General features: G+C 44.0%; 1 protein-coding gene across 2 annotated transcripts; it reads right to left on the reverse strand.

Moving 5' to 3' along the window:
- Positions 1-55: 55 nt before the first annotated feature.
- LOC123100306 (putative MO25-like protein At5g47540) lies at positions 56-6,444 on the reverse strand. Of its 2 annotated transcripts, none has more exons than XM_044522249.1 (11): positions 5,807-6,444; positions 4,904-5,065; positions 4,637-4,755; positions 4,367-4,441; positions 4,028-4,121; positions 3,729-3,788; positions 3,218-3,286; positions 2,615-2,713; positions 690-734; positions 488-590; positions 56-386 (listed from the first exon to the last, which is right to left on the reverse strand). In XM_044522249.1, exons 1-11 carry the CDS (start codon positions 5,993-5,995, stop codon positions 322-324), a joined length of 1,080 nt encoding a protein of 359 aa, XP_044378184.1. In that variant the 5' UTR covers positions 5,996-6,444; the 3' UTR covers positions 56-321. The 2 variants fall into 2 exon arrangements, with proteins under 2 accessions (XP_044378184.1, XP_044378183.1); XM_044522248.1 differs by having other exon boundaries at positions 56-413.
- Positions 6,445-12,220: the final 5,776 nt, after the last annotated feature.

Raw genomic sequence — 12,220 nt, forward strand, 5'->3', positions numbered from 1 at the left:
CAGAGCTAACAAAAACTATCTGTTACTCTATCTTCTAATGCTGAAATGAAATTAATTCCCAGAGTCAAAGTCAGAGCTATTTGTACATGACCGTGTGCTTCACTGATTTGCAGCAAGAAGTCTATTGCACTACTCTTAAATTACTCAGCAAATCAAATTAAAGCAATTCCTTCTTTTCTGCTCTGCTCAAGGATGAAACAGGGCAACATGTTGCCCAAAACAGCTTGGCATCCTAATCCAACTTCCCAGTCGGTTTTATGGAGTATATAATTAACAAAGGCAAAAGAACAAGAAGAAGGCATGTCGACACTGCATCCAGTTCTACAACTTCATGGCCATGACGTCAGCGAGTACTTGGGCCTTGTCCGACTCGAACACCCTATCCTCTGCATCGGTCAGCGCCAGAGAAACCCCTTTAGGATAACCACCTCCGGTTAATCGTGGAGAGATGCAAGTAATTAAGCTGCAAACCTAGATTTTTGTTTACCTTTTTCCAGAGTGAAGGCGTTGAGGAACCTGATGATTTTGCTCTTGTTTGCCACCAGTATGCTGGTGATGTCACGAGGCTTATTTTTATTCGCAGTGAACAGCTAGACGCAAACCCAAAAAAAGAACATATTTAGTTTTATATATACATGCAAATTAAAGAAAATGGGCAGGTGGAAAAAAATGGGGACTTGGCATTGTACCTTGAAAATATGAAATGCCTCTACTTGTATAGGTTGGCTTGGATCCTAATGATACGAACAATTGAACATTAAAAGTTGAATAAACTTTCTCATTTTTCAAAAGCCTAGCTAAGGGCATCTCCAACCCTGACCCTCAAACCGCCCACATTCGTCCGAACCGCGTTGCCCGGGCATGTTGTGTCATCCAACGTGGGCTTGTATCGGTCTTGTGTCATCCAACGCTGGCCTGTATCAGTTCGCAGGGCGGTCCGAATGCACTTTCTCCCGCAAACTAGAGACAAACATGGGGGAAGGGGGGGGGGCCTTTGCGGACGCCGGACCGCCGCCACGCCCACGTCCGACCGCCCTGTCCCACCCAAACCCCCTCACTCGCCTAGGCGCGCTTCCCACCTAAAACGATCAGCGCTGTTCCATAGCGTCAATGCCACATTCATGCCCGTCGAGAGCGGACGTGACCTCATTGACCGACATTGAAGCGGCGCGCCGACCGAGAGAGCGCCGCGCGCGGCGCTTCCCTGTGCACGTGACTGCTCTGCGTTCAAATGACACGCAGTTGCCAAAGAACCTACTCTGGCGCTACCCGTCCGTCCCTCTACCGCCTACCATTGCCATTCACCCGCTATATAAACTGCAGCCCCATTCATAGACGCATTCATCCTCCTCCGGTCCCTTTCTCCTCTTCTGCACCACTCCCCCCATGGCCTCCTCGTTCTCCAAAGCTCTCTCGGACAGACTGTCGCTGGAGCAGAAGGAGATGGCCGCCATTGCTATCGGCTGGCAGGCCGGCAGGCAGCCTGAGACTGACGACGCCCCAATGGAGGATGCGGCTACGGACATGACGACGCCATCCTTGTGACCATCGCCACCCTCAGCGGTGCATTGCACCATGATCATCGGCGAGGCCCGTGCCCATTACATAGACATGGTGCATGAAGGAGCGGGAGGAGAAGTTGCGTAAGGCGTAGGTCGACGCGGCCTACGACATCCAGCTCCTCCAAGAGCACCAGCAGGCGGAGGAGCGGCTCAACGCCGGCAGGCAGATCACTCCAGACGCGGATGTGGCGGAGCAGGCGGCGCTACTCGAGTCCTACTGCTCCACCCGCCAGATCCGCCTCGATCAATGGCGGTACCTCCAGCATCAGGCGGAACTGGAGGCCACCTACAAGGAGCTCGACGAGGCGGCAGACAAGGTGTGGGGGTAAGACCGACGACGAGGAGGACATCGCCGGCTTCGCCCCGGCCGCGCCCCGCCGCCACGACCACGAAGCCGGCACGTCCACGGGCGCCTCCGGTAGCAAGGAAGAGTAGTGCATGGTAGGTCACCACCGCTCGGGTCCCAAGAAGGCCACACTCTTACCCTCCAATTGGAGCCACGCTTGGTGGGCTGAACATCGTTGGCCGATTAGCCGAGGTGGAGGCAGGCAGCTTCACTTCCGGGGCTCCGGAGGCGGAGGTTACGGAGGTGGAGCTAAAGAGCGCTGAGGTGAAACTAGAGAAGGCAAAGCTTCAGTTCTCAGGGCTCATGGCCGAACACGGGTATTGGGCGCCGACGATCATTTAGATTAGGTATTATACCTTCAGAGTCGGACGAGCACCGCTTTTAGTTCAAGTATGCCCAAAATGTAATAAATTCCATCATGTTTATATGAAATCAGCTGTGTTTGCATGAATCTCTTCTGGTTTATATGAAATTCATTCGTGTTTGCACGAATTTGGTCAGGTTAGTCCGGATAGTAGTTGAAATATATGCGGGCAGCATTGGATGGCCGCCTCCCGCATCCGTGGTGGCGGACTGGCCCCCCTTGTCCATGGACAGATGCAGGAGAAAATTTGCAAGTCGGCGTTAGAGATGCCCTAAGGAAACTTGTAGCGGCTATAAGCATGAGTTTCTATTCAAGCATCAAAATGATAAAATAGTGTCTTACCCTTAAAAGGTTCATTAAAACTATGAGGTTTTCCTTTGAGCTGACGTAACGCAGCATCACTGATGAATTTGTTCTCTCCAAAAGAATATCTCCCAATAGCTGAAAGAAATACCATGCAATACAAGTTTAAGAAAAACCATTATTGCTTAGACGCGAGAAATAAAATTGTCGGTGTTAAAAGGTCAATAAGCATAAGCAAAACTATTGTTGATTAAATGTGATACAAAATGCCCCTCCTTCCCAAAATATAAGGCGCGCATTGACTTTTTTGGTCTTCATTGCACAACTTTGACTATGATTTTCACTTACTGTATACAACAACAACAACAACAACAACAACAACAACAACAAAGCCTTTAGTCCCAAACAAGTTGGGATAGGCTAGAGATAAAACCCATAAGATCTCGCAACCGACTCTGATTTCACTTAGAGACAAATACAATGATACTATTGATACATGTTCAATGTATGGATTTCGGTATATATTAATGGTCAAAGTCATGCATCAAAGACCATGCAAAGTCAAATGCGCCTTATATTTTGGGAAGGAGTAGAAAAGAAACAATTGGGGATACTGAAGCACAACTGTAGGAAAAAGTATACCTGAATAGACTGCCTTTTGGTGACATAGTTGGAAGAATGTAGCAATTTCGTGTGAAAATCTGAAAAGAACTGAAATATGATTTGTATAATTAGAATACATGCAGCTTCCCAAACGGAAATTCTCACATATTATGAATAATCATTGGGTCCCCTATCAAAGCTTGGTGATTTAGGACAAATTACGTTTGAGATTGGCCTATGAATTCGAGCTTCTATTTTTGTATTATAAACAAAGTTCATCTTTGTGTGTGAGTTCGCTTGTGTGCAACCTCATGATAAACCACGTATCACTAGTAGTTTTTGTTTTTGTCTAATAAATGGTAGGCTAACAAAACGTATCACAAATATTGCAATCCCACTATTATTAGACCAAGTATTAAAGATGCATAAGTTGGTTCGTTGAGATTGTCAACAATAGTCCGATTACTAGCATCATTTCAGTTTATGACAGGATATGATTATCGAATTAATTTTCTGAAATGTCTAAAATCTATCAACCGGAAAACCTTACCCAATCATAGTTCTTGGTGAAGAATTCAGCTGCTGATGATTTATGCCTTGTCAGAAGTTCCTGTTACATGTGTGATCAGAGCAATTGTCTTAAAAAACACTACACAAACACTTGATTTGAGAATGCTGCCTCGTTGTTCAGATCCAAGTCTATGGATCAAATGCTATAATTGTTCAGAAGACTCAGCGAAGAGACAATTCAAATGAGGATCTACTGAAAGTAAGGGGCTGCTTTTTGGGTTGTCTTTTAAAACAATCCCCTCTAATAGTAAAGATTAGGTTCCAAATTTACGTACTAACCTTAAATGTCTTGAAGGCTTCTGATGATGGACTGAAGTCAGGAAACTGGATATAATCAAAGAATTTCTTCATATGCTGAGAATATAATACATACCTGTAAAATAGTATTGAATATTTATTAATACAACAAACCAAAAAAGAAAAGAAATGAACTAACTTTCAAAATCAGTAGTAATAATAATCATCAAAGCAAATCATGATGTTTGGGTAACAAAAATAATAAGCGACATCAATGGAGATGACTGGATTATACATAACTTTGTTCGGCCATGAAAACGAGTTACTGTATAGATAGATTCCTTTCTCCGTAAGATAATTATATGTAAATCATGGCCATACCGTGCAGCCACTTGGTGGCGTACGCAATCCCTCAATATTGTACTATAATGTATCGCAATGTCCCTGTTATTAAACCTGCGCAAAGGATAAAGAAATAGCATGTGTTCAGTTCAAACTTATTATAATTAACATCACAAGTAAGAATCTGACAAATATGACGAAAAAGTAAAGCACTTCTATGAATTATCAATACTTGGTAATTAAGAGCAGATGAAAACAACTTTTGACACACAATCAAGGTGCAAAAAAGGAAGCCGAATGGTTACTGACCCAGCCATTAATATATCCAAAAGATCTTGGTTAACTTCCAAGTAGTCAGAGGCAGGGATCCTTGAATCTACCTTTTGTCTTGCCAGATTTGCATAAACTAGAGTTACTTCCTTTTGAGTCTGAGAAAAGAAACAAACTTCCATTTACAAATAGTTAGAAGTTTAAAAGCCAAATCTATATTAATAACGATAGGATCCAATGTTGTTCCTGATTGGAAAAATGAGGTTTCTATAGGTTGGAAAAAAAACAAGGTGTCCTTTAACTTACTTCCAGGTCCATATGCGGAACGCAAACAATTACTAGACGTAGAGTATTGTCCTTGAAAAACTCCCTTGTCAATTGCGTGCATGCTTCGGCAACAGGATCGCCGTCGCCGTCGCCATAGAGAATGGATTTCATTGCCCTGACACTTATGCTTAGATCTGCAATCTGCATATTCAGTCGAGTGTAGATTTAATCATTTGAGGTGTATCAAAGTGTCAACTTCGAATAAGCTTACTGAAAGAACCAAATGATATTTATAATTATAACTATAAATGCACTGTTCAAACTTAACTTTCATCAAACACAGACCCTCTTATTACACATAAATCAATGTAACGAAAAGGTTGTCCTATATTGACTTAGTTTATACCATTCTACTTCTGCAGTTCTGCTCATTATAAACATAAAAGTGCACCAGTCAAACTAAACATTCTCACTAGACAAAGAACTCGAGCACGAATCTCCGCAGCCCGCCTCTTGCTTTCATGCCCACCTCTAATGTCTCAACGCAGCCATCCTCTTTTCAGGCACTGGCCTAGTTTACTCCACTTTAGCATTGTCACTGAAACACAAATACTAGTGATGCCCTGTTTGCTCCTATATAATCACTCCTCACTGAAACACAAATATCAGCTGTTTGCTCCATCTATACTTCCATACCCCGCCCCCAACATACACACACACAAGCTACCAGCATAAGCACTACCATTTCTCTGCGTTTTGATATATGTCTACATGCTGATCATAGAGTGAGCAGAGTCGACTGATTTCTAAAAGTTTTGCCAACACTGAACTACTGTGGTCCATATATATATATAGATAAACACCACATATTTTGCATCTGTTGTTAACAATAAATTAACAATGGAGGAACATATATAGATTGAGCAGGCAAAGGCGAAGCACCTTTTGTTCGCGCTTGGCTTCTAGTTTGCCGCTGCAGGGTTCCGGATGGTCGGCGATGAAGCGGAGGATGTCGCGCGTGTGTCGCACCAGCTCCGCCGGGCTCCTGGCCTTGGGCCCGAACAACCCCCCGCCCATCCCCGCCGTCATGGCATTGGCGCTGGACACGCACGGCCACAGGCACCCCGACATGGATCGATCTTGACCTGGACGACCGATGGACGTAGCCACCACGGCTGCACGCCGGCCGGCTGGCCGCCCGCCGTCGCACAGATCGATCGCTTTCCACGATAGCTCGGCGGTGTCCACCCAGTGATTTTCTTGGCGCTGCCGCTGTTTCCCCTACCGGCGAGTGCGTGGGGATCGGATTGAGAATTAGGGCTCGGGCGAGACACTCCTCTACAGTGTGACTGCGCCACAGGTAATTCGTCGCCTCGCGGGCAGTGGGCGCGGCGATCTGTAGTGGCCGGCCTGCGGCGGCGCGGGGAGGAGGAGGGCGAAGGGACTGGATGGGATGGGTAGTGAATCAAGACGGGAATGGAATGGGATGGGATGGAATCGGATCGGATTGTGTTCAATCCATTTTGTGGGAAGATTTACAACTGATCGCGTGAAATCTGGATGTTTATCGCGCGGCTGCCTGCGGGTTTGTCTGCATGCACATGCGCTGTCGCTCCGATTTTTATTTTCGTATGGCTATGGGCCCAAGAAGATGACGGGCCTTCGCCGTAGTTTCAGCAGACGGAGTGGTATGGGCCTGAATTCTCAACCCGTACTATACTAGCCCGGCGGGATCTCCATATACATAAAAAGGGAGCAACTTTTTTTTGAGACAAATAAAAAGGGAGCAACTAACCGTCGTTCCCAGCCTCCCAAGGATTATATGGGGTGGGCTGAGAGCGCGTCGCCGCCCACGTGTCGTGCTCTAAGGTGGGCTCTGAATAATTTTTTTATTTTTTCACACGTGTTTTTGGCTTTTTACATGGTTTTTTCCGGGTTTTTCACTGGTCTTTCTTAGCTTCTGGAACAATTTTTTTTTTTAAAATGTTTTTGCGCAAAAAACATGTTTTCTTTTTTTAATCCGCGAGAGGCACAGTTTTGCTTTCGCGAGAGGCATTGTTTTGCTTCCGCGAGAGGCCCGGCTTCCGCGAGAGGCCCGGCTATGCCTCTTGGAAACGAAAAAAAACACATTTTCTCCTTTTTTTTCTACATGAGGCACGGTTTTGCTTCCGCGAGATGCACGGTCGTGTCTTTCGAAAACGAAAAAAACCGTTTTCTCTTCTTTTTTTCTTCCGCGAGAGGCACGATTTTGCTTCCGTGGGAGACACGGGCATGCCTCTCGAAACCGAAAAAATGTGTTACCTTTTGTTTTCTTCTGCGAGAGGCACGGCTTTGCTTCCGCGAGAGGCACGGTCGTGCCTCTCGGAAATGGCTTTCGGAAAGGAAAAAAACATGCTCTTGGTCTGGTTTCTTCATCCGTTTTTTTGTGAAAAAAAGTTTGTTAAAACCTGTCAACATGAGATCTTGTTTTGAATATCTCGACGCGAGGAACCCAACTGTGAAAACGGTTCGAGATTTGGACGCACGGTTTAAAAGATAAATCATTTTGAATAAACGGATCTACGAAAAAAGGGAAACTCCCAGGTTGCGACAAGTGGCGCACGATCTGAAAAGGTGGAAGTGATCTTTGAAAGAAGTACTTCTCAATTAGTGATTTCAAAATAAAAACGGGCGGTTCCTATATGGCACGTAGGTCGCTGCAAAGCGACCTGGCGTATACCCTGCCACGCCCTGTTGTGTATAAGCAGGCCAACCCAGGTAGTTCATGTTTAGTTAACCGGTTTTATTTTCTTCCCTTTTTTCTCTTTTTTTATTTTTGTTGCTTTGTCACTTCGTTTTCTCATTTTAATTCCTTTTCTTTTTGGATTTTTAATTTCTTCGTCATTTCCTTTTTTTCTTTGTTTGTCTTTTTTCTCGTTTTTGTGGACATTTTTTTAAAATCTTGAACATTTTTCTGTTCACTGTATTCAGAAAATGTTCATGATATTCAAGAAAATTTCATAGTATTCTAAATTTGTTCACCATAATTTGACAAAATTTTCATCAAATTTAAAAAATGTTCATCTAGTTTTCACAAAGTTTATCTGATTTTCAAAAAGGTTTTCTTAAATTGAGAATTTGTTCACCAAGTTTTAAAAAATAAAAAATGTTCAACTAATTCAAAAAATATTCTTTTTGTTCAAAATTTGTTCAGCGTAATTTTTAAAAATGTTCATCAAATTCAAAAAATGTTCTTCCAATTTTTTTAGAAAATGTTCTTGAATTGAGAATTTGTTCATCAAGTTCAAAAAATGCTTTTCAAACTGAAAATTTGTTCATCTGATAAAAGAAGTGTTCATCAATATCTAAATTCACAAAAAAATTTAAAAATCATGAACATTTTTCAAATTCGCATTTTTTTTAAATTGGACATTTTGAAATCCCGAATTATTATAAAAACAAAAAAGAAAATGAAAAAAATGAAACAAGAAAATAAGGGGCTCCCCACTACCTCTCATGGGCTGGCCCAAAGCAGGCGCACAGGGGCAGTGTGGGATGCGCGTGTGTCCGCTCTCTGGTTCGTGCTGCGCCATATAGGAGCTCCCATAAAAACTGACCCACCCGTGAACAAAATAATTTTCTACACCGAGAGAAGAGGGACGAGGATCCCCTGACGTGGGCTACCCTGCCATTGAGACACCGACACATGGGTCCCATCAAGCACGGGGCCTACATGTCAGCGACCGAAAGGCAGCGAAAGGTAGGGTTAGCTACGTCAGAGGATCTGTATGCAAAGTGGGAAAAAAAGAGTCGAAGCAAAGAGGACATAGCCATGTCAAAAAACACCCAGAAAAATTAAAAGGTTAAAAAAACACCCACAAAAAATTAAAAGGTTACATCGAAGTCCATGGGATTCGTCTTCATTCTCCCGAATGGCCATTATGTCATGATGGTATTCCACCACATGCCGCTCCATCATCGGAGCCTACGTGTTGACGGTCCTACTGGACGAGCGCCCCGCAGAAGAGACCTTCGCCGTTGGAAGAGCTGCAGATCCAAGAACGAAACATCCATCATTTCCCACTTGTCTGACGCCGGCACTAGAGGTTGCATTTGCACCGACATGATGGAAACATGGCGGAGGGCCAAACCGCAAAAAAGACCTAGCGGTTGGTTAGCGTTTTTGTCAACCCATCTAATCTTTGTGACCTACTATGCGCCAACAGGTGGGAATAGCCACAAATGAAATGGTGACACTTTGGCGGCAAAGTATCATCGGTGGCACGCAACACAAGAAATAGATGTCTCACCGCTATGTGTCCGTCCTGGTTCGACTGTTGTGGTCTACTCCATGCATCACCAAGAGATCATGTGGTCATCATTCGGGATTCACGAGGTCAAGCGATTGCTGCTGGATCAGGTAATATACCTTATATTATCAGCCCACTGCACACTGAAACGATTGCCTGTTTAAAGAGCCTACAAGCGGCTCAACAGCTGGGTATGACTTCTGTGATTGTGGAGACGGACTCCACCAATCTCATGCATGCAATAAAAGGAAGGGACCAAGACCGGTCTGTACTTGGTGTCATTTTCAAGGAGATTAAAATCTTTGCTAGGTTAAAATTTTCTCGTTTTGAGATTGTTTTTTGCCCAAGGGGTTGTAATAAAGTAGCTGACACTTTAGCTGCTCATGGTGTGCGTGTGACCCATGCATCCTTGGCCTTGTGGCCTGATGGGGCGCCAGACTTTGTTCATGCGATGATTGCCAGCGATTTGCCTGGTTGTTTTGGTTAATGGAAGAGAGTATTCCGGCTAAAAAAAAGAGATCATGTGGTCTTTTGTTGGTCTCATGAATCCAGCGGATTCTCGTCTGATGCTTCAGCCTGACTTGGCGATTGGTGGTATTGACGTTGATGCCATGATTGCTTAGGTTTGCGGTTCCACGTTCCATTATTTTGTGCTTCTTATGGTGCGGTGACGAAATAGTAATTCAACAACCTTGCCTTGTAAAGGGTGTGTCATTGGTCAGGCTGCATCCAGTGATGTTAAATTCTCGTATGTTGAGGTTGGCGTCTATCACTTGTTGAGGCGGGCAACTCATGTGTCTATTCAAGGCCTTTGATGTTAGTCGATCTAGTTCAACTTTGGTCGTCTTCTCCAAAAGTATGGAGGAAGAGTTCAATATGTTGTGAAACTTAAATTCCCTCGCAAAAAAAGTGAAACTTATTTTTTTATCAGGCTTTTTGTTGTTCGTGTTTGTTTCACCTTTTATTTGACCCAACATGATTTTTCTAGTTAATCAATAAAATCATCTTATTTACTATTTCTTTTCACTATTTCCTTGGACAGCAATTTTGAATTCAACACATGCATCACTTATATATGCACCCACTTGAGTGCGCTTCAATCTCATGCTAAAATATATAAATCATATATACCTAAATAGTTGATCTTTGATATATATATATATTTCTCTCAACACACATGCTAACTCACCATACATGCCACGTCAATAATTATTGAATGTTTCCTATTTTTTAGTTGCATGCTCCATCCCACTATCTACCTATTTTTTCATATCCATGCAACTCATCCACACCAATAAGTCATGCATGTTTACCAGGACATCGATATGTCATATCATCATAGTTAATCATCATTATATAACATCACAGAAGATGTGAAAATGGTGAAAATGTGAGATTTTGGGAAGACTGGTGGATAAAAGATAAACCTCTTATAAAATATATTTTGATAAGAACATATCTTCATTTGATTTTTTTCTAAAGGACTTGGCCAAGTATAATTTAGAAGGACTCTGTTTGGACACATCAAAGAAGTTTGTGATGGTTGGATCTTGATTGATAGAAAGATTCTATTAGATGGACAGTAAACAAAAAAGGGTTGTACTCTGTAATATATTATTATAGTTTATTGATAGAAAATGGGATGAAATACCCACACACTTTTTTTGGAAAGCTAAAGTGACACCCAGAGTTAAGGTCTTTATGTGGTTAGTTCTTAGGAATAAATTTTTTACCAAGGATAACATGATTAGAGGGAGGATAGATTGGGGATAAGAAATGTCCCTACTGTGGAAAAGATGAATCCATTAACCACCTGCGCCGCGGCCAGCACCTGCCCCGCCACCAGCTGCACGGCCTGCTCCGCCGCTACCGTCCTGCGCCTACGCTCCACGGCTACCTACGACGCCCGCCACCTTCCTGCGACGCCACGGGTGGGGCGCCTGCCACCTGCTCAACCCGCGGCACGGCCTCCTTCCGTGTGCCCGGCCGGAGTGCTCAAAGGTGGGGGGCTGCTGGAGCTATTTGAACTAGGAGGAAGAACCCTAGGGTGAAATGGCGAGCAGCGGCGACCCCAGAGTATTTGGTGAGGCAGGCATCGGGCCGGAGATCCGCCGCGTCCACGACTGGGTTCCCGAGGGGTAAGTCTCGCCTCCTGTTTAGATTGAGCTTAGTTGTGCATCTGAACACTCGATTCGAGTAGGTTTGCCCAATTAGTGTGCTGATTGCGTGTCTGTTTTTCGCCGGTTAAGATGGAGTTACGGTTTGCTTTCTTGGTGCACATTAGAAGGGACCCGTACATGTTCGATGCAAAGGATAAGAAGAAATACCAAGGAGGTTTTGGTTATCGGTTGCCAATGGCTAGTAATTGAAGTTTCAGACGATTTGGGAAGGTAATTTGTAGCCAATATCCTTGGGGTTTGCTTGATGAAGTGGTATACAAATACTATGATGGGGAAACGAAATGGGTGACAGTTAGTAATCATGAAGAGCTAGCTACCATGTTTGTTAGGCATAAAGAGAAAGATAATTTTCATGTGAGGCTGCAAGTTGATGTGCTTGAGCAGGCATTTGGACCTAGGATGACGGGTGCAACATCTCGGGGAGAACCAAGTCGTCGTAATGGCATCTCTAGCCAGAACAGTTCAGTTGGTGCACGACGACGTGGTGGCTCGACAAGTGTGGGCAACAGCAGTAGGGTCCCCCTTGAAGTGGAGCTTGATGACTACAATTCTGGGGTTGATGAAGAGAAGCTATATTCTGATGTTATTCGGAATTTACGACGGGCACCTCGGGCAGAAAACCAAGATGAGGATCACAATGCAGTCCGTGTGGATGATGACGCAGTGGGTGAGGACGAAGACCTTGCAGCTGTTGAATGGGACCCTTTGAACCCTCATATGGAAGAAGGTACAGTTTTTGCATCCATGAATGAGTGTAGAAATGCACTTGTGACATACTGCATCAAGGTAGAACGTACTTTCAAAATTGACAAGAGTGATCAAGTACGTTACAGAGTGCACTGTCCGACTGAGGGTTGTCCATGGAGGCTGCTCGCATCTAAAATGCG

The sequence above is a fragment of the Triticum aestivum genome, chromosome 4D (genome assembly GCF_018294505.1).
Source record: "Triticum aestivum cultivar Chinese Spring chromosome 4D, IWGSC CS RefSeq v2.1, whole genome shotgun sequence".
NCBI classification, from domain to species: Eukaryota; Viridiplantae; Streptophyta; class Magnoliopsida; order Poales; family Poaceae; genus Triticum; species Triticum aestivum.